The 27147-nt window shown below is 35.8% G+C and overlaps 1 protein-coding gene across 1 annotated transcript in view; it reads left to right on the top strand.

The window, feature by feature from the left end:
• Nucleotides 1-20634: 20634 nt before the first annotated feature.
• GLRA3 (glycine receptor alpha 3) overlaps nt 20635-27147 on the top strand; it is a gene marked incomplete at both ends in the record, with an annotated part of 68177 nt that continues 61664 nt past the window's right edge. Inside the window, one exon of the mRNA XM_079534803.1 lies at nt 20635-20753. Coding sequence (XP_079390929.1) covers nt 20635-20753 — 119 coding nt within the window. The remainder of the gene's footprint in view (nt 20754-27147) is intronic.

Raw genomic sequence — 27147 nt, 5'->3', positions numbered from 1 at the left:
TAGCAGTTCAAGCTTCTACAAAAAGATATTGCTACAAAACCTTTCAGCTGTACTGGAAACAGACAAACAAAGAAAAACCACACACTACTAAAATATTAATGTATCTTTCAGTACAACATTCTTATATTAATGTCATTGCTATCCTTTTGATTAAAACATTGTTCATTTGTTAGAATGTCATCTCCTAGGGAAAAAAAAAAGTACAAAAGAAAAGCTTTAAGGAAATATAAAAACAAAAAGATGACAAAAGTGTGATCACAGGACACATTTCCACTGGCTGGAAAAGAAGCTCCAAAATGATCTGTCTGGTCATGAAATGAATTGTCTTTGAAATTCATTAAGTTGGACACTATCAGCCCAATCCTGCAATTCTGACTCAGGCAAAACTGTCATTGACGTCAGTGAAAGCTTTGCCTTCATGAAAAAGCGAGAAGAGAATTCAGGACTGGAACCTAGTTGTGTTTCATTTCATTACCATCTTATTTCACAAGCAGAAAAAAAAACAACAAACAAACAAACGAGAAACATTAAAATCAGAATGATATTCTGTTCTTTAAGAAATATTGCATATCCACAGAGCGTACAGGGTATGAACCGCAGAAGAATTTCGTTGTGGTTTTTATTTTGACTTTCCATTACATGTCAGAATGGTGCAGAAATCAACATATATTTACTTTATGAGTGTTGGCTTCTCTCAAGCTGATTTAGGAAAACAGATCTGCTACTAGAAGTGCTGTAGGGTAGACAGAAGGTTTTAAGGAAAATACCAACACACTGAAAAGGCTAAGGAAAAAAAGGCAAGAACAATGCATAAATTAAAACAGTGCAGGAATAATCAAGTATTCAAAAACTTCTTAATATTCTTATTAACATAGAAGACAACAATCCATTCACATTTGAAAGTAGAGGGAACAAAACGTACATTAGATATGGAACCCCAAAGGACTTTTTTTTCTTCTTTTTTTACTATTGACTCTTGACTTTTTTTTTTTTAATGTTACCTAATTGACACTCGGGATTGTAATATGCAAGATACAGGTGAGGGTTTACAATTTCAGGTTTTACCTCTGAGCTTATTGAGCAGTTAAATCTGATTATTGTGAAATTACTAACTTCACAGAGGTGCAATAGCACACTGAATGATGGTACAGAAGAATTTTTTTTTTTTTTTTTTTTTTTTTTAAAAAAAGCAAGGTTTCGCAAACCAGACTTGACAAAGCCAGGCATCCATATCTTTATTCTTAGAACATAAGATTTTCTAAAAGATTTATTTTCAAGAAGTTGTTCACATTTTCTAACTCTATCTTGAATCTATTCAATCATCTCAATTTTCCTTTAGAAAAACTGTTCCTTAATAAGAGGTAATGAGAAAATGTTCAGACCAGAAGATCAGGTTTGAGTCTAAAATTACAAATTCCAGAGATTTGAGACTTTGTACCATATAACTAGAAAAAGCTAAATCTACAATTTGTTGTATTTATGTAGCAAAATATCTGAACAACCAAAAAATGTAAAGGAAAAAGAAGGTAATTTGCACTGGACTAAGGCTTCACTAACTCCTGCAACAAAATTGAGTGCATTTATGTCCTCTTCAACTCTGTGTTTATTTGTACTCCATAGAAGCATTCTTCTTCATAGTTAGATGGATGCACAAGGTAGCTGACTTGCTTCCACAGTGCAAGTGGCTGACTAGTTAATTGCATCCAAGCATTGATTTATACCTAGAACACGCGTAGTACAACTTATTGTTCCATATAAACATCATAGTTTAAGGAAGAAGGTGTCAAGTTATTCTCCTACTTTAAAAATTCCTAACATAAGAACTTTCACAAGTATTTCACCATGTGGTTTCTAGTATTCATCTTACTGTTATTAAATCATATTAGCTAATGTACAAAGACAAAAAATTCACATTCTTATCTCTTTTCCCAGTTGAATTTTTCTCAAGTCAAGGACTACTGCAACTACTTCTGACCATCTAGGTCTGAAGACACTCAACATTTGGCCAAGTTCTTGGTTAGAGTTTGACTTTAATGGTAGACCCACAGTTATGGAAGAACAAGTAAAGCAATCTCCATCATTAACACAAACATGGCAAGAGTACTAAGTTTTCCCCTCTTTGCCCCTCCTTCCCAGCTGCCTCCCACTTCTGCTCTACTTTTACCCTCCAAGTATCCTCACCACTGAAACCAAATTCCTGTTGGAATTTCAAATGCCAATACTTTCTTACAAAATCAGATTTCTAAACTTAGACTTTATTTACCACCCTATTTTGAGTATTGTAAAGCTATCAGTATTCTGGACATCTTCTGTAAGACACTGAAACTTGAATATATATTTCTTTTTGGCCTCTCTTATAAATTCACTATGCACTAACACTGCATTCAAGAAAACAAACCTTATATGACCTGGAAAGCATTCACAAGGCTGCCTATCTTATGCCCATCCATTTTATTAATGTTTGTAGAGTTGAAAAGCAGGGAAAAATAACAAGGACTGCCCGAAAGAGAAAAAAAACTGCTGATGAATATTCTAGTGCACCTCCAATATTTTTAAACTGTTAAAATTGAAGATACTGCATACCTTAAACGTGCATGCCATTATGATGAATATATGCTCTTATAAAACCTGTTAGATTTCACACAAATTTAGGATGTATGTGAGCAATCAAGTCCATGATGTCTTGTACAATCACATGTCAGTCAATCACATGTGAGGATTTTAGTTGTGGCAATCAACTCAATATTTCTACTGTAAATTAGAGTTTCTGTATTTTCTTTAAAGTTTGGCCAATTATTGCAGAAACGTTGATGTAGAACTTGACACCTCAGAAGACTTTTTTCACTCTGTAAATATACAGGTAACAAGAGAGCACTAAGCAAAAGTTGTCTGCAACTACAATAGCCAATACAGCTAAAAAACAAATAATATCTTACTACTACCAGTCTATATAAGCCATGTTTCCTGATTTGAAAAGGAAAATGCATTAAAATTTTTAAATGTAACTTTTCTTTAAATCTACAAGGAAACATTTTTGTGTACATCTTAGATACTCGAAGTCAAGGCAATTTTCCAGTGGGAATACCCAAAAGAAATATATAAAATACAGAAATAATGTAACACGAATAAATAAGCACTTGGAATCAAGCTCATGAACTACTAAACAGCATGTCTGCTGTAAAAAGTGTTTTGAAAGTTGCAATGAGCAATAGAAATCTTGATGAATTTAAATAATGTACTTGTTAACTTAAAAAAAGAAAAGCGAATATCTCTCCTGGAGGCTGTTCTGTTCTTTAGACAACCTTGTAAAGAACTATTTCAGTCCTTAATACTGCCTGGTGTTCAGTTGCTTCTTTGGTTGTTCTGTTATTTATTTCTTATGTTTAATCTTGTTGTTGCTTTTTAATATTATGCATTCATTTATTTGTTTTTAAACTGTCTCCCCCGCCCCCCCCCCCCCCCAGTATCTTTTGTAGGAAGAAAAGTAGCAAGGCTTAAAAACAACTTGATATTTTCAGCAGTCAGATGATAATATCATAGGTGGATTGCAGTAAGATTTACTACAAGATGATATGAAATATTGATTTTTTTGATTTTTTTTTTTAATGAAGATCTTAGAAGTTGAACTAAGTTGCTTATTAAAAGATTAGTTAAAGTTGTTTTACATGTCAAAAGACAGTTTCTCTCCTTTTATTTCATTGCTAAGAAAGACATCTTATAAAGGTAAGATCTTAAGCTGTAACACCATACAAATGTATTCATATCTGTGTGACCAACATGTGACCACTAATTCTTTAAACAGCGGTTTGCCAGATATTGTTATAAAATAGTCCAGTACTTCACTGTAGTCAATAAAAAAATTACAAGCAGACCCTCTTCCAATAATCTTTAAACCAATTGAGTTTCATTATGTTCCACAGCCCTGGGAATTACTGTTCAGCTCTCCCATTCCGAGCACAAGAAAGCAAAAAGTTTTGTGTGTCCAACTGAGAATTTGGTTTATTTCTGTAACAGCTTTACAACTAGAAACTGTCATAACACCTGCAATATGTAATCTGCCAGTTTTGTTTTTTTAACAGGTCTGATCCCACTTCCTGAAGGAAGTGGTGGCTTCATCCACACATATTGCTAAAAAGGTTCTTTTTCTACTTAGCATAGATGCTGTTTAGCCACCATCCATGGCCAGGCATCACACTGAAGAAATCACATTAGATAACAACCCATCCATTTAAAGCAATTTTATATCTCTTTAACACTAGCACATTAGCAGTTTTCCCTGTACAACTACAAAATTGGCACTTAGGCAACATGGTGTCAGTAATCTCAAGTGCAACACCATATGTCAGGACTCTGTTAGAATTAGCAATAACAACAGATAAATGCTTGCAGTCTCTAACATGCATAAGTTCCTGAGTGCACAGAGAGTCAGTACACATAAATTTTTACACGCTTTGAAGAAGTCTCTCCAAGACTTGGGTGAAAGTTTGTATTAAAAGAAAAAAAAAAAAAAAAAAAAGAAGAAAGAATTACACCATCCTGAAAAACAAACAAACAAACAAAATGTATATATGGCTAAGGCATTTGACTTTTTGCTCGTATTTTTCCTCAGCTGAGAAGCTAATACAATTGCAATGCTAATTATCTCCAGAGATATCCTAAGTGTATGACAAAAGAAGGCAATGACAGCACCTTCAAATGGGATACAGGCATTATGAAGCTGATAACAGAGAGGAAAAATTGGCTTACCCCTTCCAACAGGTGACAGCTTAAGACAAGAAACAGGATCTCTCTTCAGGGAGATGGCGTTCCCTTAGCTGCTAACCCTTAAACAAAGACACTAGATGCTTCCTTTATTTTTAATCCTCCTGGATACCATTGTCAACTTACGCAGAGGTAAAACTCAGCCTCTCTGGTGTATATATTTTACTACACCCGTGAAAAATACAGAAAATGAATTAAAAAAAAAAAAATTGGTTCACCCCTTCCATTGATCAAGCTTTTACCAGTGATAGCTGAGAAGAGTGTAATCTTAATTCACAGAGAAGCTACTCTCTCAGCTGCTAACCCTTAAATGAGGGTGAGGAGGAGTGGATCCTGAATCTAGCCCTTCTGATCACTCAGGTACATTGCTCGCACCTGAGCTCCCTGGGTTAGCCATGCCTTCTCACATGGTGCTCAACCATTGATTCGGGATGTGACCTTGCAATTCCACTGCAGTAAGCCATTAAAAATTACAGTGTTGTTTTCTCTTTGCGTAGAGATATTTTGTGAAGACAGTGGAATTTTTGGAAATCATGTCTTACCTGATTAAAGACAATACCAAAAAGGAGCACATTACAAAGATCAGTTTTCTGAGCATAAACAAATTTCTATCACTGCTTAATTTTTCAATTAGATTTCTCATACACAGCATCTAGACAACAGAACTAAGAAGAAAATTAGCCTATAATTATTTGATTCAAGTTTCTCGCTTCTAAATTTTATTTAGAATATATACATATACCTATAAATTTCATCAATAGGCTATCTTTATTTTTATCAGAAATAAAAGATATACTCACCAATATAAAACTTGAAAAGTTATAGTCAGTATATGGTTTCCTTTTCTCACTGAAGGAACACTTCCAGGGGGAAAAAAAAATTGAGAAAAGTTATTTTCCTGGTCTTTTCACTTTTTCAGAAGAAGGGACAAATTTCATGTTAACTTGGTGCCCTAAGTAGTTTCATGCAAGAACACAATTTTAAAAACTTTCCATAAAAATTTTAAAAAATATATGGGAAACCAGCTGGCACTATTTATAAGCTAGAGTAGACAACTTTAGCTTTAAGCTTAGTGTTAAATATCAGCACTTAATATATATATTATTATAGCAAATCTTTTACAGCCTTATTTGCATAAAATGATTTTAGAGATCTTGCTGACATCTTCTATAGTATATTCTGCTTTTAATTAGAATTCAAGACAGCTGAGAGACCAAACAGTTTGGCAGGATGATGAGGCCAGAGGAACCATCATCTATTTTAAAAAAATACTCAGTCTCCAAATTAAAGGCATGAAGCAAGATTTTTGAAGGTACTAAATTATCAATCCTAAATTCTGAATTATATTATGAATACTTTAATATCTGAAGACTTGATTATGAATCCTATGGACTCCCTCACTGCTAAATAATTTTGCATTTCTTTACTTCATAAGCAGCCTTGAAAGGTGACTTCAGGCTTTACCCAGATTCACTTCAACTATCACAGAATGGATGAGATTGGCAGGGACATCTGGAGGTCACCTGGTCCAAATCCTGCTCCAGCAGGGAAATCTAGAGCAGGCTGTCCATGCCCATGTTCTTTTGAACCTGTCCAGGCAACTGAAGTTTGTTTTGTTTTTTTTTTAATATATATATATATTGAAATTGGCAAGGAGGTCTAGTGAACATTGGTCTGTCAGAATGGTCCTGTCTTAGAGATAATCAACTAATTGTACAAGTTTTTCCATAAATAAATAAAGCTGACACAAAACTGATAACTTGTGGTATGTTTCACTGCCTGGAAAATGAGTAATCTCATGCAAAGTATTTCAGTCACTACTGGTCATAAATTAGAATTGATCTTGACCAGTTGCCATAAAATAAAGGTGTGAAAATATTCTTTTAAGACAATTCTATGACTCTTGCCTTACCTACATATCAATAAACACAGATCCTTCAGAAGTCACTGACAATAAGCATCAATATCTGAAAATGTTTAGCATGAGACACAATATGACAAAATTCTTGCAAAAGCTAAATATTTTATTCTAGGGTATTCACACCATGCTGAAATTCCTCCCATTTGCCTCTTTTCAACATATAGCAATGGTTCTTTTACAAGTGTTATTTTCAATTATATAATGTTTTTATTATAATTAATTTTAAGAAATTGAAATGTCATTCACACAGCTTGATTCATTTGCTTGTAATAGACAAATCTTGATAAAAATGTGAACAACGCGCTGAAAAAACCTGGGAGACACTGAGGCATCTTACTGACTGCACTCTTGCTCATCAATGCTCCATGAGAATAACTTACTTTCAGAGAAATGTTTCAAATATATGACTTTCGCCTTTCTTACTGCTGGAAAAATTCAGTTCACTGTCATGAATCTAAAGAAATTTGTTTATTGCTCAGCACTAACAGGTTTTGCCAGGCTCCAAATGTCTCAAGGTTTCCAAGGGGAGCTTATTTCCCCTCCCTGGACTTTGCCAGATGTCTGCACTGTATTTAACTTCAGATGTTATTTGTATATGCACCATTTCCATAAAGGATTTTGTGGCTAGCCATTGCCTATAGCCATTAAGAAGCGTTGTTATCGACTCTGATAACTCAAAACTTTTTCCATCTTATATTTGTTGACATATACATACTTGAATATATACTTCACTTATTCAAGGCAAGCTCCTGCAGGTGTATAGAAATGCATAATAATTAGGAAACATTTTTCTGCAGGAATAAGCCAACATGTGCTATCTTTAAGAAAGAACACTGTGAATGCTGATTATATTGAACTGAAACACTCTTCAAAGAATACTGCTTGATCTCACAATTTTAAATACAATAATTAAGTACTACATAACAGTGAAATCACAAGTGACAGGATAAGCCCAAATGTATTTCTGAAGTTTTTATCCTTTCTCTGCACCAGAAACAAAACTACGGAAAAATTTTTGCCCGGTGTTTTAGCACTGAAGGAAAAATAATCATTGTAGTTGAAGTCTGTATTGTTGATAGATTTATTCAGATATTCAGAATGTGGGAAGTGCTTACATCCGATTTTTAAGCAAAGTTTGAGATATACACATTTTAGTAACATTGGAGTTACATTGCTCTAATTCACTGATGATTCTAGTAAGATTCAGAAATAGATTGTAAAACAAGTAAATAATTTACTGTACCTGAGGAAATGTAAGATTGAGCTGTTTTTAAGAAGTTAGCAGAAGTAGTTTGGGATATATATAATAGATATATTGCCACTTCTTCATGAACACAGCACTTAATTCTGATTTTCTCTAGTTGTTCAAGCCATGATCCTGACAATTCATCTGTTACTATTGCTACTGAATTCTGCTCAGATTAAGCTGAGGTAGCAGTCATTTTTTCCTTAAATGAATTTTATTAATTTATCTTCCAACAAGGAGTTCTTAATAGCTTTTGTAAAAATGTATAATGCTACTAAAATATTTTAATACAACAAAATTATTTTATATTTATTTAGAAGAAGGATCCTGACATTCAAGAAAAAGTAGTAGTATTTCCAGCTTATGAAGTTCAGTTTAAAAACCTGTACATTACAAATATCTCACAAACGTGATCTCATCTTTACATCCATTACTGGGGTTGTCAGCAAACTGGAATGATCTAACTTATATCCAGCCATTCAACTATGTCAAGAAGCAGATAAGAGAAAGGAATAATTCTACTCCCACATTAGAGCTTGAAAAGAATAAAAAAAAGTAGTTTTACTATAGGATAGATTCTGAAAATCTCTATCTATATCTTATATTCATTAGAGAGTATTGTGATATCCAAAGGATTTGCAGACATTTTCTTTCAAGGAGTAAAATCCAGCTCCTTTGCTGATTTTAGTATTTCAGCCATTTCCTTAAAAGGGGCAGGAATCAGTGCCCTATCAGGAATAGAGATTGCGACAAGAAAAGAACTGCTGACAGAAATGGTTTCAATTTGTATTCATGAAGACTGTATTCCAACTCTACCGAGGCCCAGGAAATGCACAGCAGCTTAATTTACTTTTTGCCATTACTACCTTTCTGTTCCCTTGGTAATAGGCCTCATACTCTTAGTTATTCTAATTGGTGAACTGACATGCTACATTTGTAGTGCAGGGTTACTGACATTGCTATTACAATTTTTCATCCGACTTTGCTTATTCCAAAGAACAGTTCCCAGGCAGCTTGTGCTCTGCATAGTCACATCTCCAGACTGACAGTATGAATCACTCTTAACATCAGTTTTGCATATAGACCAATTAATGACAGATCTGAACTTGATCCACCTGTTCCAAGATCTTCCTGTTCCAAGCCCAGGAGAACTACATGTCTATTTCACAGAATCACAAAACTGCAGGGGTAGGAAGGGACCACTGGAGACCATCTAGTCCACCCTCTTGCTAAAGCAGGTTCCCTGGAGTAGGTTACACAGAAAAGCATGCAGGTGGATTTTGAATATCTCCAGAGGAGAATACACAATGTATATAGGCAGCCTGTTCCAGTGTTTTGTCTCACAATAAAGATGATTTTCCTTCTCATGTACATATGGAACTTCTTATGTTCCACTTAGTGCCCAGTGCCCTGCCACTGGACACCATGGAAAAGATCTTGATCCCACCCACTTGACACCTGCCTGTTAGATACTTATAAGCACTGGTAACATCCCCCCAGCATTCTCTTCTCTGGGCTGAGCAGTCCCAGGTCTCACAAGCGATATGCTCCAGGCCCCTCATCATCTTTGTGGCGTTCCTCTGAACTCTCACTAAAAGTTCACAGTCTTTTTGAGCTGAGGAGCCCAAAATTGGTCACAGTACTCCAGATGTGCACACAGGACAGTGTAGAGGGAGATGGTCACTTCCTTCAACCTGCTAGTGATACTCTATAATGAACCCCATTGGCTTTCTTGGCCACAGTGACATAGCTGACCCATAGACAACTTGTTGTCCATCAGGACATCCAGGTTTTTCTCCACAGAGCTCCTCTCCAGCAGATCAGCAAATTTGTTGAGGGTACATTCTGGATTGGTAGAAAATTGTCTGAAAATATGTTATGGATATGACCAATCATTAACTCAAAATTAAGCATTTGTTTTTAAACCATAAGAAAAGCTTAATTAGAAAGACTACCAAATAGTTGCATTAAATGTGTCAATTAAGCCAAAAAAAGACTGTGCAGAACTGCCTCTCTTGAGGCTTTCCTTAGTCCCCTCTCCTTATAACATAATTTACTACAGATGAGCAGAAGCTAAACAGAAAGTCAGAAGTAGAACTTAAAAAAGATATCCTGGGGTCAAATACTGAAATAAACTTCTCCCACTGTCAAGCTGTTGTAAGGAAGAGGTACACACACAGCCACTATTTTAGTCAATACATTTCAGACCATTTTATGTCTGGTCATTGATAGAGTGCCTGAATTCTGATACCAGGAAAGCAGAGTCTTCCTCCAAACCCTTCTTACACAAGTAGAACACTAGTGCATCTACAAAGCAGCTGAACCAGCTCCCTAGAATCCAAATCTTGAATGAGATTTTGTAAATTTCAAGACACTTCTGGATTTTTCCAGAGATGTATGCTACAAAGAAACATTGAGCTTCACTAATGTAAAAGCATCATTGCTAAACTTGGTGGGTCAGTAAGAAAGGCATCAACAATCTGAGTTGGCTTACAAATTTAATTGTAAAAGACAGAAATACGAGAAAAGATGATAGCAATCTTACATCCCTTCTGATGCGGAGCGTGGATAGAGCCCTGAGATAAGGCTGCATCAGGAGCATTAAAACCCACTGATGGAGTTACAGTCCTGAAAAGTGTCTACAGAGACACGCCATTTGTGGCAGTTGTTGAGAGGCCTGACATTTTACTCCTTGCCTACTCAGAGTTCAAAATCATTTGAAATATGACAAATAAATTAAAATTAATTAATGAATCTTAAAGTAATTCTAATGCTAAAGGTAGAGAAAGTTGTTATGTAGCTGAACTGCCTTCACTTTAATTTGGAAAAGGCCCTGAAAAACTGTAGCAGACTTTTTTGCATGCCTACTCCATTTTCCTCTGCTGACAATCTCACTAAACTGTAGCAGCATCAATATATGTTCTCACATTTGAGCTGTTTTTAGTAGACCAGAACATCAACATTTAAAGCAATGAAAGAGTATCTCCCAGTTCTATGTTAAGCATGATCTTCCTGATTCGAGTGCAGGCAGATCAGGAACAGGCAAAGGAGTCTTGGCTGTCTTGCTTTAGAAAAGCTTGCATTCCACTTACATTCAGAAACTTGTTAGAGGAGTTATACTGACACTAAAACTGACATTAAACAGAATAGCTAGAAATCTATATAAGTCGACCAGGACCTTCATACAGTACATTTAAAAGCCATTGAACCTTGCTGAAGCTTTCATGAGCTCTGAAGAACAAAGACAAGCATGGCACCTACAGTAAAATCTAAGTATGATCCAAAGCCTAAGAACAGAGATATTTCTGTTTATGTTCTTTTATTTCATTCCAAATGTATCTGTATTTGTCCAGAACATATCTTGTGTTGTTTTTTGTTTTTTGTTTTTTTTCCCCTCATATGTTGGGAAATATTCCTTTTTTTATTTCTTAAGGAAAAATATTAGTACCGTGGTATAAAGTCCTAAACTGACCTTATTCAGAAAACTATTATATTCTCATCATTTAGTTTTGAGAAAGATAAATTCAAACTGGAAAAAAAAAAAAAAAAAGTGAGAAAAGCTACTCAAGAGACTGAGAGAGCTCAGTTTGCCTTGTAAATGCATTTCCTGAGGTAAACACAAAGTAAAAGAATAAATTTGTTAGGAAAGAACAAAAACAAACCAATCAACCAGAAAACTTCATGTGAATTTAAACTTAGCAAGAGTAAATCAGGGTTGGGAACTAGAAAAAAAGTTTATTGTTTTCAAAGCTATAAGATAGTACATCTCTAAGAGGAGATAGTAGCCTTCTCAGACCAACAACAGAAGAAAGGTTAGATAATTTCACTGCAGAACTTAAGGTCATCAAACTGTAGATCACTTTCCACACTGTGATTGCCTGAAGTAGCTGTGGACTGAGCCTAATGTCTCAGAAGCTAATTTTCAGACCTGTGTTCAGCTTCACAGTACTCACAGGACTTCATTAAGTAGAGGAATTAGCATTGTGCAAACAGATGTATATCCCATTCCCTTCCCAGTACCTTCCCACCTGACTAATTAGGCCAAGGCAAAGCACTGCAATAGCACGTTATGGTTGCCAATTTATTTAACCTTGGCTCAAGTATCTAAAATGAAATATGTAGAATCATAAGTAGTGTCAAGAATTCCTTTCATTTTATTGGTCCTTGGACCATTTTGTCTGTGAACTTCAAAGGGCATTCCTCCTCTCTGTCCCAGACAGTGTTTTTCCATTCACAGTCAAGATTACTGAAAGCACTCTGAAAATAATTGAGTCGAAGATAGGATAAAAATAAGATAAGATAAAAGAACTATGGACATGGCTCGTCATTCACATTTCAATGCTGTGTTATTTTTCCAGCTTTTAATGCATTATTGATTTAGGAATTCATTGTAAAATTAATAAATAATAATAACATGTGGTAATTAATTCCACCTGTGAATTATGCCACTGTATGGCTACACTAAAACCACTGCTACAAGAAACGTTGTTAATTATAAAATATGCAGGTTGCAATGGAAAATTTTGAATCTTTTGCTAATACTGTTGCAATCCTTCATCTTAAAGGCCTGATGCCAGAGATTAGAATGATTTATGAGAAGTTGCTTGCTATTACATGTATAATTTTGAAAGAGCGTGCACAATTGACTTTGATGCTTCAAATCCTTTTCCCTGACAACCACAGATTCACATTAAGAACAACTGTTGTCTTTCCATAAAAAGTAGATACAAAAGTAGAATCTATATTGATTTTGTTCCTTTTGAGCTACACCTTTTCCTCCGAACCTTGCTGAGACGCACATTCATCTCTGAGTCAGCCAGCTGGAACTTGTCCCACCACAAGGAAATATAATATTTTTTAATAAAATAAATTAAATTTCTTACTGGTTTTATGACAATGAGTAACACTGGAAATACAAATATTTGTACAATAATTGAGGTTACAAGTTTTAAGGTCCATTTGAGAGTTTAGAATCATAGAATCGTAGAATGGTTTGGGTGAAAAGGGAACCATCAAGTTCCAGCCCTCCTGCCATGGGCAGGGTTGCCAGCCATTATATCAAACAATAGATCGGGCTGCCCAGGGCCCCATTCAACCTGGTCTTGAACACCTCCAGGGTGTGAAGGGCATCCACAGACCCTCTGTCAAGCCTGTGCCAACACCTCACCACCCTCTCAGTGAAAAACATTCCCCTGACGTGTACTTTACTTTTTACTTTTAGAAAAAAAAAAAAAAGAAATGGAAGAAATTATCTGGGATCACTAAACTGGAAGTAATTATCTCTGACTTAGAACATGAACAGATTCAAAATCTTGTGAGCTATAAGGGATCTTATGGTTTATGGCAATCTAATGTATTACGTGATTAAATGCTGGGTTTACAAGGATTGAAGAACATCAAAAATGAAACTGGTTCTTAAGTCCAGTTTTCTTTTAGATTCTTTTTTCCAGACTCACTCTGTAGCAAATCTGAGGGGTATGCATCTTTCTTTGAGAAATTTTCACTGGTACTCCAAAGTTCCTTTGTGGAAACACTTCAGCAAGTTTAATGAAGATTCAGTTCACATTTTACCCAAACAGGATTACTCACACTAATACATTTTCCAAAATCCTAAGGTATTAAAACAGTGTCTTAATGGTAGAAGGAACGTCAGTAAGGATGTATTATAGCAATACACTGCCTGTACCATTTTTCATACTAAGTCCCTGTTCTTAAATTATTGTAAATCATATTTTGTCCAAAATGGAAATGGCTAATAGATCAGTTATTATACATTAAATAAAGTATGATTCCACCTTGTTCTGTTTTTCAAATTTGGAAATATTGTTTATTGCAATTCTTGAAAAAGCTTCCAAGTGCAGGATTCTTGGGTACTTTGGTGAAGAGGTGAGGTCAGAGAAATGGGCAATTACATTTCAGTGCAAATTATCCAGGGGGCCAAGACATTATAGACAAGTCAAAACATGTTGTCAACCACTAATTCCATACAAAAAAAAAAATACTATTCATAAGAATAATATTATGTAATCACTTATCACAATGAAAATATATTTCCCAGCAAAATAATCAGCTGAAATACCTGTTAGAAGAGCTATTCAGGAAAAAGTAGATGTAAATAGTTTTGTTTTCACTAGCAGCTCTGAAAATCAGTTTTGAATAGAAGAGTTTATAAAGTAACAGTGTGTTACCAAACTAAGCTACCCCTATTTGGGGCATGTCTTTAGAAATGACGCTCTTCCTAAGTTCCCACCCATGTCTGTTGGTTTCCAGAACATGCTGCAAAATCTGCATTCTCTCTAAAAGAGAATGAGAAAACTTGGATAAAATGTGTCAGGTTGAGAAAATCTGGGGTCTCAGGTTTGGTTCTTGTTTTTTCCCGTATACCTGCTATCACCATGACTTTGCTGTTTGTGTTTCTGGGCAGAACATGCTTATTTGGAGAGATTTTTTTAAACTTCAATTTAAAATATTCCAATAGGAACAAAGGTAGTTCAATACTAGTGGATTTTGAAAATGTCATACCTAACCTATGCTTTCAAGCACAAATATTGATGCAGCCTAAACTACAAAACTCTGAGGTATCATCATTATAATAGAAAAGCCTACAGATGTTTTCAACTGTATTGTTAAAATACATGCAAACAAATATATATTTAGCATAAAAATCTATGTGATTTAATTTATGTGTGATTTTCTTCACAAAGGCAATTATTTGTACATAACACTATCCCACAAGTGAGAAAAAAAAAAAACAAACACTCAAAAGATAGAAGAAACTTACATTTTCATGTTGGGAAAATGGTAGGTATTTAAGCATTGCTGTGCTATGATCACAATGAGCAATTACCTAGGAAAAAAAAAGAAGCACTCACTACACTAGAGCCTGAGGCTCTTACCACCAAAATACTAATAAGGCTGCTGACTCCAGGAGAACAGCTTACTTGCTTTGAGCTAAACACAGTATTTGAGGGATTGAAGTCTTGATTGATAAATTGAGCTAATAACAAAGTATGAAATTAATTTGAAAATCTTTTCGATTTTGACAGGACTCTGTATAATGATTCAGACATTTCTGCATCTTTGAGATCACTATTTGTTCTATTCTTTTTGGAATACAGAAAGAAAATGCTCATTTTCCATTGATTGTTATCTAACACAAATTCTTTGTTTACAAGCAAACAAAGAAGAGATCAGATTCTGCTCTAACACACTATGCTGAATATAAACATTTCACCTATTCCTCAACATTTTTTTTTAGTGTTGCCTGTGGAGTACAAATTTTGCATTCTACATAAAACCTTGCTTAGTCGTATGCATATACAGTGACAGTGTTCTGACTAATATTTAATAATAATGCTGTATTTAGATATCAGACAATTTCAGAGTACTATTTTTACATATATAAATGCTAATTACAAGAATGTGGTTTTTTTGCTTGCAGTTTCCTATCTGTTCTCCATGTGCTGATTTTCCACATTCTGCTGTATATACATTTGATATTTATATATTATACATTATTACCCTAAAATATACCACTCATTAACAGAAGATGAGCTCTAATAGTGAAAGTAAAATATAGATCATTTATTAGCATTTTAATTTCTGTTACTATTGTTATCCCATCAGATATTTGATTCTTGTATCATTTAGCACAGATCTAAAGAACATCATGGACAGAGGAACATCAGTTGTCAATGGATCTGGGCAATTCCATTTGCACAAGAGAATTAATGCTTAATATGTGCATAAGTGTTTGAGAGGAAAACTTATCTGAACTTCTCTTGGATTATTTAAATTAATTAATATAATGATTCAATTAACTATTAAGTAACGATTTCTTTGCATGTATGAAGAATATAAATGCAGCAGCCAACAGTTAAGCAAAACACAAAAATTTTGCTCATTTTTGTTAGCCCAAGACTGACTCTTGAGCTAAGACATCTTGAAGAATGTTATGTTTCATTTTTGTGGTGAGCACCTATATTTCTAACAGAGAAAACTGGGAATTACTCCTATATTGACTCTTCACTTTATTTTCAGAGAGTAGAATGTGTTGCTAAGTATTTAGATACTTACTGAGGTAGAGCAAATAAATATTTTTCTTTTTAGTGACAATTACTACAGTAGTTTAAGGCTGTCCTTTCTATTTTAAGGTTGTGATTCTCAGAAACACAACAACAAAAAACACTGCTCTATTTGTAGTTTTATGTTTAATAATAGGTTAAAGCCTCTGGGGTTTCACAGTTGAATGAGTTACATCCTGGGGAATCCTGTGTACTGAGAAAGCCAGATTAATTAACATAATCAAACATGTCTCTGTAAAACTGGGATCTAAAACAACAGTGATGTCATATCCCATCATAACACCTTCTTAAAATGTTGGAATGTACAAACTGGCAATACAAGTGTGGTAAAGACTGCACACAAGAACTGTATACTTTACCATTATGATGTATTTCTCTTCCAGCGTTGCCACTTCAGAAGCAATTCAATGTTCAAAGGTTGATTTATCACTTTTCTAAGAACATAAGTACCTTTAACTTTTTAGCTGAATATATCATGACAAAACATTGTGGTTTTATAGTCATGTTTTAACACTGCAAACATCATGTGGTTTGAGCTACTGAATCACAAGACTCATCAAATTCTACCCAGTGGCTTCTGGATCAAATCCAGAACTTACAGTTGACCTGGATTTAAAGACCTTAGTGATCAGCTCTGCTCCCTCTTTAGCTGTTTCAAGCTTTTATTTTCTCCAAAGTAATATTTCTTAAATTATTATTCTGAATTCATATTGTCAGTTTCAAGTCTGGCTAATTTGTCATCTCTACTTGCTTAAAGAATTACCTTAACCTCACAATCTTTCATACAGGTGTATAAAGTGCATCTCAACCTTTCTGATTTAAACAGGCTGAACAGCTTTAATTTTATGTAAAAAATCTATTCCAAATTGTAGTATTCTTTTAGCTCTTTTCAGAAACCTTTTGAGTTCATTAGCATCCTTCTTACAGAATGATTATTTAAACATTATGAACTATAACATATTCCAGGAATTGACGTAATCCAATGATAATAACAATTTCTGATGAATACTGCTACAACTAATTTGTCTTATCCTATTTTCTACAATGACTTTGTCATACCAAAAAAAGTACATTCAGTAATCCCTCAATCCATATCTGCACATTAACTTCTCGGTATGATTATTGTTGAATAGCTGCATGATCTTGCATTCAGTTGTATAAACTGCATGTTATTAAAGCAAGTTATTCTACAAAATTGACCAATAATTATGTCTTGTTAGATACAAATACAGAAAGTTTTTCAAGTATCCCCACTTTCTAGGCAAAAAAAACCAAACCAAAACAAAAAAACAAACCCACCACCACCAAATGATCTGCTGTAATAATACACATCAGGTTTGTTTACATCCAGCAACATTAAACCATCATTGACTTCTAGGCTACCATTTCTGAAGAAATCTCAAGCTCATAAATACAAATGTTTCTCTTTTAAACATACCTGAATACTTTGCACTAGAGAAAGAGTAGCCACTATACATGTTGCCGATTGTGACGAGAATCACAGCTTGATGTGAACTAACATATTTCGGTGATAATTTTTCATTTTGACATACTAGTGTTTTCCATTTATAAAGAACGTACTTAATTAACTTCCAGTGCTACTAAAAGTGAATTACAGAGCTCAGTTTTATAAATATATGGCACATATGCACCAGATAAATTGTTGTGAATGAAGAACAATATTTTATGATGTTGTTATCCAGATATATGAGGCAGCTAGAAATAAATAATATTAACATTGGAGATAGGGTAACATCATGGTCACATTATTTTTAAAATGAGTGTTCAAATCTTTCAGTATGCAATATCTAACAGAAGTATCTAGAAATACCATTACAATCTTCTAGATTGGACACAGCCATGTATTCTGCTTTGTATAATGGTAGTCAAATTTTCCAGTAGTAATATGGAAGAAATAAAAAGATGGTCTTTAAAACAACAGTGAGTTAAAACACTTAAAATAATCAGGTAATATTTTATCAAAGCTTATGATTAAATACAGAATATGCTACTAGACTCACTAATCTCACTGAAGTCAATGGTATGCACTTGAGTGTTTGTTGAACTGGAACATTTAATAAGTTATTGGAGAAGTGTTTCAATGCACAAAGAAGTGCGAATTTTATTATCCAGCACTACTTACATGGTAATTTTCTAAAGTTTGAAGACCATATTTGAATTTTGTGAACAAAATGATGCAACAGAAAAGTTGCTACTTACAGCACAAGCATGTGTTTTTCCCACAGAGATTTCAAGAAGTTTGAACTTGGCATATCTGAAGGATGGCCTGTATTTATAATTCATAGAACTGCTCCTGTTGGAGAACAGGAGAATTCATGTGGGTAACATAGAACTACTTGCATCACCAGTAAAGGCCTCTTGCCTCAGTGCAAATGACTGAAATGTAAAATCAATTCACTGTTGAAGTACACAATGCACAAACAGCCTTAAGGAACAACCTAGCTAAATATCTATCAAAAGGGAAAGAAAAAGAGTCAACTGTTCTGAACACACAAAGTACACTGATTCTGTAGAATGCATACTTTGACAAGAATGTGTTTGAGCAAGTAGAGGCATTCTTTATTTTGATCGCCACTGTTAAGGGTTTGAACAGCTTCTTTTCACGACTATTGTCATCAATGCCAGAGTAAGACCAGGAACAAAAAGAAAAACTTTTTGCAAAGTAGATCTAGAAACTTAGAGTACTGAATACAAAGAGTATGTAACCATTACTTAGTAAAAAAAAAAAAAATAATAAAAAAAAAAAAAACTAGGAGAAATAGGAGATAGGAGATATTCTATTATCTTCCTTAGATGCACTTGATTGGTATCAACAAAGAAAGCCAAACTAAATCTAAAAAGGAAATAAGAGCCATAATTTAGTGATGTCTGTTTGAATAGCTTTGAAGAAGGAAAACTAAAGATATAGGGAAAATAGAAAACCTAAATTGAGATCTGAATTGAAAACTACCTCAAGGATTTTTTTCTGAAGCAGAATAGACAATAGACAATATTCATCTCTAAAGATTTCCGATGAGAAATATCTGTATCTAGCAGACACTCTAACCTTAGATAAAAGGAATGCAAATCCCCCACCCAAGCAAACAAAATACCTATTCGTTTCTTATTTCACTTCATGACCTTTAGTCCATCTTTTATGGTTTTTTTCCTATTCTATGTAAAAATATTCCTCTATATCTATTCCCCACTTTGTATTTTCATCTTCTGTAATGAGTTTATTATATTTCCATCAAATTTCAGTTTCTTCTACCCTACTTCTTGTGTCTAATCTTGCTGAACCTTTGCTTTTTTTTCTACATCACCTCCCTTCTTCAGCACTTGAGCTTCCTGTGGCTTTCTCTTTTTACTTACTGTGTAAGTAAAACTCTGGCCTAAGACCATCATGTGGTTGTCAATGAATCTGTGTAGGTAGTAGAGCTGCACAAGTAGTTGGGCTGCTGTCCAGTTACTAATCAGTGACTACAGGAAAAGGCAAGCCAGTGGCTTACATTTAAGCAGACAGATTATGTCCAGCCATATACATTTGTACATTATACATGTGCAGAGAGCTGTCCCTCTGCTCCCAGATTTCTTCTTCCACTGGTTCTTCAATGTTATGTGTAGGTCTTCAAAGGCTCCTTATTAAAAAACCTCTCAGAGTATTCCCAATCTACACTCTCAAGCATACTTTCCTTATCTGTCCCCCTACAGGTATAGCCTTCCTCATACATTTTTTATCTTCCCTCATGGACAAACCATACAGATTTTCTCAATATTTATCAGTATGAGCTTATAAATCTTTATTCTTTTTTAACGCAAGCAGCTACTGGCTTTAAAAACTGAATTTGTTAGGATTTGACTATTAGACTGCTATACGTTACTAGATCTCTTTTCACTAACGATTGGAATAGAATAATATTTTTCCAAACTCCATCGGCACTGCAGTTGCAAAATAATGAGTCTGAAATATGAAAGGCTTTCCCCCATTAATTTCATAAGAACAAGCATCCCAACAGCTCAGCAGGCAAAGCAGAGTACCCACCACACACACGCCATTCCCCAGCCCTTTCACGGACCCAAGACTCTGAATACCCTCAGTCACCCCACAACCCACAGAAGGGAGCGCAATGGGGCAGGGGCTGTTCCGAGCACAGTCCGTAGCCTACGGCGAGACCATCTCCCCTTCCAGCCAGACCCCGCGGCGTTCCCTCCCCGCCGCCGTGCCCGCTCCTTCTCATTTGGCTTCTGCGGAGGCGGCGCGCTCGAAGGGGGGGGAAGACGAGGGCCGGCCCTCACCCAGCTCCCGCCCGCCCCACCGCCGCCGGGTCCGCGGAGCCCCACGCACCCGGGATGCGGCCGGCGGCGGGGCGCCGGCTGTTGGCAGGCGCTGGGGGCAGGCGGACGGGGAGGTGGGCTCCCGCCGCCGCCGCGGTTCGGCGCCACCGCCGCTCCTGGGATTAGGCTCCTGCTCGGCTGCCATGCGGAGCGGCGGGGACGGAGCGGCGGGGCACAGCGGGAGGGCGCGGGGCGCCGCCGGGCGCTAGACGGGCGGCGGGCGCGGAACCGCCGGAGCTCTCCAGGGTCCCGGAGCGCCGCCCGCCGCGGCCGAGCTCTCCGCGTCGATGCCGCGGACACGGGCGCTCCAGGGCTCCTCGGCGGCTCCGAGCAGCATGACACGGCTGAGGTACCTCCGCGCCGCCGTCTCAGGCTTCTATTTGTGGGAAGCTGCGGTGCTGCTCAGGTGAGCGTCTTTCTCTGGGTCGCTTTTCTCTCGCGGCGGAATGCTTGTCCGTGTCTCTCTTCACCACTACTAGCGGCAACAGCTGCACTCTGGGCACGGAACTACGTGCATGGGTCTGTGTCTCGCGAATAGTATTGCACTGCATTGAATTTGATTAGCGTTGGAGAAAACAAGGGCTCCGTATATCCGTTGCCTGTTCACAGGTAGAGTCTCCCTGTTTCACCCAGGAATTTTATCACTATGTTTAGCAGGAACTGTAGCACTGTTGATTCTGAAAATTCTACACGTGCAAATTGTTTATGCATAGAAGTTACAGGTGATCAGGGATGTAAACATATAGATGCGATCTATTGCTACCAGTTCTTTTTTAGGAAGAAGAAATTCAGGGTCTGCTCTAGGTCAAAAAAAGTCCTATCCAGAAATAAAAGTGAAAGCAGAGAACGTGATCTATGGTATTTCACTCAAGACGGAAGGCACTTGCTCTACTACAGTGACGATCTTGGATGTGTATTACAAACGATAATGATCTATCCATTAGTTACAAGCCATGTCAAAGATTTAGGTTCATAAGGCTTTTCTCCACTTTCTGCCCAGCACACTTTCACTCGCTAAACTAATGTTATGATATCAGTGGACATTTTCTTTTGATACACAGTTCTGGAAGTGTGGTGATAGCAGGCTACAATAAATTTGAGTCCTCCATTGACTCAAAAAGTGAAGGGAATCTTAGCAAAATCCTACATACAAAGAAGCAGACATCTGTGTTTATCTATCACAGACTTAGTGCTGATGGTGAGTTAACTGTGCTTGTTATCAACCAACAGCTGTAGTGCTGGATAAAAATAAATAGAATCATGGCATATCTTACAACACTGATAGATTGTTTTTACATACCATGTTGTTATTTTACAAAAATAAACAGAGAAACTTAAATTTGAAAAGGGGTTGTCCAAAGAGAATTTGTGAATTATAGATTTAAGGGGTTTATAACTAAAAATTTAAATGTAGTGTGTAGTGCCTCACAGATTCTCAATTATCTGTTTTGTGTTAACATGCATAATATAAACAGTTTCTAATACGTTTATGTGTGTGTGTGTGTGTGTGTGTGTGTGTGGGTGTGTGCGCGCGAGTGAGATTTTGCATAGAGAAAGAGATTTTAAGAAATTGGGTCACATGGGATGGGATTAATTGACATTGGGAGGAAACAGTAAATACATGTATATGATAGTTTAACTTTTCCAGCTGCACTGGAAATTTAATGTTCAAAGTAGATAACTAAGCCTCTGTGTAGGCAAAGCAAACAATACTGTTATCATAATTTTGTTTCAACATGGTCATAATGAATATTTTTTCTCATTATATTATTTAAATACCATTCTACTGTAGAATGATTAGTCCTTAATCTTACCAATCCTTAATATATTTTTTTAATTATTAATAATAAAAACTCTCTTTGTGAATGTGAATAAGTAAGTTTTGGAAAGCATACAGGTATTTTTCATCATATAATCTTGGACTAACAGTGACTTGTTTCAAAATGCATACATGCAACTTATTATGCATAAATTCAGATTATCTTCTTCAGTGTCCAAAAATCCTGATGTATTAAAATAACCTCATGCTCTTAAATTTTCTCATAACAACAAATAATGTTCCTGTGCATACGGATTCTTTCACATAGTGTCTGAGAAAGACTTCAGAAAACTGCTCAGTCTCTCAATACAGAGATTGCTGGACACGCAATAGGACCTGAGAACCCCAAGTCAGTTCTTCAGGATCCACAGGAGTCTCCTCCATGCCCAAGACAGATTGCTTTACAATTGAAAAAGTGTATACGCGCATGCATATGCACACACACACAAAGTTTAAAACATTAAAGGCTACAGCATTCCCAAGCTTTTAATTCCAGTTCTCTTCCAATTTCAGCCTTGTGAGCTGATGATGTACACCAGAGCAAAGAGAATGGGGAACACTAGGACACCGATTCCACTATAAGGCACAGAACGCCCAGAACGCCCAGCCTTAGTGCCTACATGGATCTGCCAGAAATTGCTATGAACAACCGAGTCTTAAGTTTTTGACTTCTTCAAACACTATGGGAAAAATAACATATCATTTCTTACACTGTACAGCACTGAAACATTTCTGCCCTTTTTAATGAGCATTAAAAGCTGTATGAGAGAGAGCTCTAATGGAAACCTATGAGGAAAAACTTTCAATTCTTGCCCAATAGATGTGAAGCTGAGTAAAGTGACTGTTTAAATACTATGCCTACGAAGCTAGTTGTTCAGTTTTATGTTCAGTAGAGGTGAAAGCAAAAAAGGATTTTCTAGGTATGGGCATTCTACTTTAATGAATAAGGACTCTGGATTTGCTCACTTTACAAGAGGAAACAGATTTTTCTTTTTTGCAATAATTCATTTTTCATTTCATATTTATAAGTTTTTCAGATTGGAGTGACTGAAACAAAATGTATATTGGCCTTTTCAATTATTAATTTGATTTCTGAAAGACATCGCAGAAAGATAAAAAGTCATTAATTGTAATTCATAATAGTTTTAGATTAATAACATACTTATCAATAATACAACAATATATTATATATAAGGAAAACAATTTAAGCAGATAACACTTGATTATATTTTCACTGTTACTTACGAGGACTGGGATAAAAGCTATCATCAGACTACAAACAAACAAACGAAAAATTATTAATTAATGCCAGGCAAAGTGCAGTGCTACATTAAAATGTGGGTAGAGAGGTAAAAAATTAGGGTGAGAAATTAAGGGAAAAAAGAATAATGGAGCCTAAGCAATAACTGTAATTCACTTCCACACAAGGAAAGTAAACATTTCTAAGGCAGAGTTTGACATCATAGTTATATCTAAGACTGAATATTCCTCTGAGTTTTCATTAAAGAAATATGGTAAACACAGATTCCTCTACCTGCCTGGATTCCAAGGGGTCACGCTGAAAGCAAGGCGGTTGTCACACAAAGATCATATTTGTGAGCCAAGGAGGCTTACAACTGTTCTCCAACTTGCATGGGCTTAGAACTACACCATCATGGATTTGCCAGGAATTTTTCCTTTAAGCTTTTTACTTTAAGAGTACAGTATATGCATTTTGTATATAGACCTGTGAAAGGGGAAAATGGTATCAATAAGAAGGTGCAGAAATGCAAAATAGATTGCCTCTATGTTTTTTTAGATAACCATATTAGCAGAGACTAGGAATCATGCTTGGTTAAGTTATTGCCTCTTTTCTTGTTCTTCTCACTGCCCCATTGGCCTTTTGTTGGAAGAAACAGTATCATAGAGACAGCTAATTGTACTTTGAAGCCAGATTCTTGTTTGAAAAAATCTCCATGGATCCTAACTCTGGGGCATGTCTGAGCTCATAGTTAAATGGTTTTGAAATTATTCTTGCATTGCATTGCAAATTGAGCTTTAAGAAGCAGAAGTCAATGTCTTTTAAGCTACCATTGTTTGTCTCTTATACAAATAATGAAAGAGACACAACACCAAAGAATTATTAAATCTGAGTTAGCATCATTAACATCTTAGAAAATAGTTTACCTGATGCTTTAATGAGATTTCAATAGTTTATTAAGATGTTAAGTGTTGTATCTACCATAGTATTCGAGAAATAAAATCAGGATGTGAATAAAATAGTGTGTGGAAAAAAATAATGAGAGCACTGAGTCACAGGACCTTTTCATAGCAGTCCTGACTCAATTTGAAAAGTTTCTGTGGAATAGATCAGACTCCATATCCTAATGAAAAAGACCTGATGCATGTCAGAAAGCAGCAAGAGAAGGGAAGGTGAACAGTGAGTTCAGAATCACAGCAAGTCAGACAGGAGCCGGTTCCTGTCAGTAAGGTTTGCAGTTCCACAGAACCAGCACTAGAACAGAGCAGGTCCTGTCTACACAACACTTTGGATTACTAAGCCATGTCCACAATGGTGATGTAGGTTCAAGGTCAAGCCAAAAAGTCAGGTCAGCAAATGAGAACTAGGAAGGTACAAGGCTCAGTGCAGGTGCACCCAGTTGGCCTGAGCAGAGACCAAGAGCTATTCCCCAGCAACCTTGATAGGAAAAAAAAGAAACCAAAAACAAACAAACAAACAAAAAGAAACAGAAAACAAACAAACAAAAAACCAGAAAGAACAAAAAAGAGACAAACAGCTCCTGAGGTTTCTCACAGCTTTTATCAAATAGTTCTGATAAAACTGGGCTTCTGCATTATCAGAGCTGGCACTAAGCCCATGTAGCCAGATCCTTGGTAGGAAGGCAATGTGTTCATGGCCCTTATAAAATGTCAGGAGGAGAGCCCTGGTATTCCCTTGCAGGATAAACCCACAGGGAGGTATTGTACTTTTCAAAACTTGGATGAAGAAGGGTTTTATCTGTGAGCAAGCATTCGGAATTCAAATTCTGTGTATTTCAAATACGTAGGTGAAAACACTGAAGCCCCTTTGAACTGAATTTGAGTTTTGACACTACTATGAATTCAGTCAGCACTTTTACTACCTATTCTTAATTTCTATAAGAAAACAACTATTTTCCTAAATGATTACTATGTTTATAACATTAAGAAAGAAATGCATGCAGAGTTTTGAGGTATAACACAATTAGCTATAAGAATATATAATTGAATAACAAAACAATTTCAATTATGAAGAGGAGACTTTCAATTCTTACTGCGCTACTGACATTTTCTTACTTTCCAGCCTCTCCTAACTCATTACAAGCCAAATGATGCTAACAACAACTGAAAGCTAGTAATATTTTGAGATGAGTGCTATGCTGTGCTTCAGTGTGATGAAAAATGTAATAGCTCCTCCATCAGATTAGTCTTGTCCAGCTATCCTACTGTGACAATTACAGAAAATGAAAATTTTTATAAGATTAGAGCTTCTTATTTTAACAGATTTATAATAGAAGCTTCAAATGACCTTACTGAGTATTATATAATAATACCTATAGGAAATGATTCCAGTAAATCAGCTTTTCTCTAATAGTGAGCAATGAAGAACCCTTCTATGTGATGCTGCATCTTCTTTTTATTGCTTTTCCTAGGGATCTTTATGATGTACATTGGAAGAATCAGTAGAGGCAGACAGAAACTATAAGGAAGTTTTACTGTCACTGATACATGAGCATTGTGAACAGACCAAATAAAAGGCACCCTCTTGAGGGCAAATATTAGTTATCAGAAGAAAGGGAATATCTCAGAGGGCAGGAAAAACATAGCCAGAAACTGTATGTAACAAGAATGCAGGACTAAGGCATGAGACTAAGAGCAGCATCAGGAAGATGAAGAGTCTGCACAATAATGTAGAGAGAAAAGAAGGGAGAAGTCTTTGAAATTGTATTTTTTTTTTTCTAGCAGGAATTACAATTCATTATTTGTTCTGACTTCTGAAGCAGTAAAATCCTTCCCAACTGGTGTCTTTAGGTGATGTGTTAATATAAATGCTAACTAGTAATAATAGAAAGAATGGAAGGAAAGTGTACAAAAGTAGGCATGACATGAAGTAGGCATGGCATGACATGAAGTAATAAAAGAATATATTTTGCTATTACTCTCCCGACCACCTGTCTAGTGAGTTGTTCCGACATTATTCAGCAGCAAGCAGGGTAATGCTTGGTCCTCACTTCAGTAGCTTTTTTAACATAATATACACTTCCTATATAATTTTCCTGCACTGGAGATTATCCTGTTGTCCCTCTAGCTCCATAGTGGATGTACAACATGAAAAGGGACAGAGAGAATTGGGGTAATTTCCAAGTAGGAACTTCCCTTTTCCCTTAAGAAGATCAGTTCTTTTCAATATTGTCTTTACTGAAGTTTGTATTTGGTGACAAGAACTAGCTAAACGCATTTTCCAAGGGAAGCAGTTTTGAGAGAATGTAAAAAAGCTGAAGACCCCCCAGAGCTAATTGACTACATTGTAAAATTAATTTTGTGAAACAATAAAGTAAGTAGAAAGCAAACATAGGAGTACTAAATTTTTCTAAACTGTGGGGCTGTGAGTTGCTATTAATCTTCCTGTCACTCTTGGAGATAAAACTAATTTATGAAGAGTTTCATAAGCAAAATGAGCATAGATATGTCATTTAAAAGAGCAGGGTAGGTTTTTCCCTCTGCCTGATTAAAAATTCAAGATGGAGTTTAACTATATAACCTATTGTTTTAGGATTTTATCCTTTGTTGCACTCCATATTTTATTAATATATTAGAAGGTACTACAGACTTCACTGTTGGTCAAAGCTTTACAACTATGTACAGCTTGCATAAATCCCTACCCTGCATAGAAGTATAGAATATGCATTCTCTTACAGAATCTTGAAAGGTAAAAAATGAACCTAATGAGAACCAAAATATC

This window comes from Tetrao urogallus, assembly GCF_951394365.1.
Source record: "Tetrao urogallus genome assembly, chromosome: 4".
NCBI classification, from domain to species: domain Eukaryota; kingdom Metazoa; phylum Chordata; class Aves; order Galliformes; family Phasianidae; genus Tetrao; species Tetrao urogallus.
This window is presented reverse-complemented; position numbering and strand designations above follow the sequence as displayed.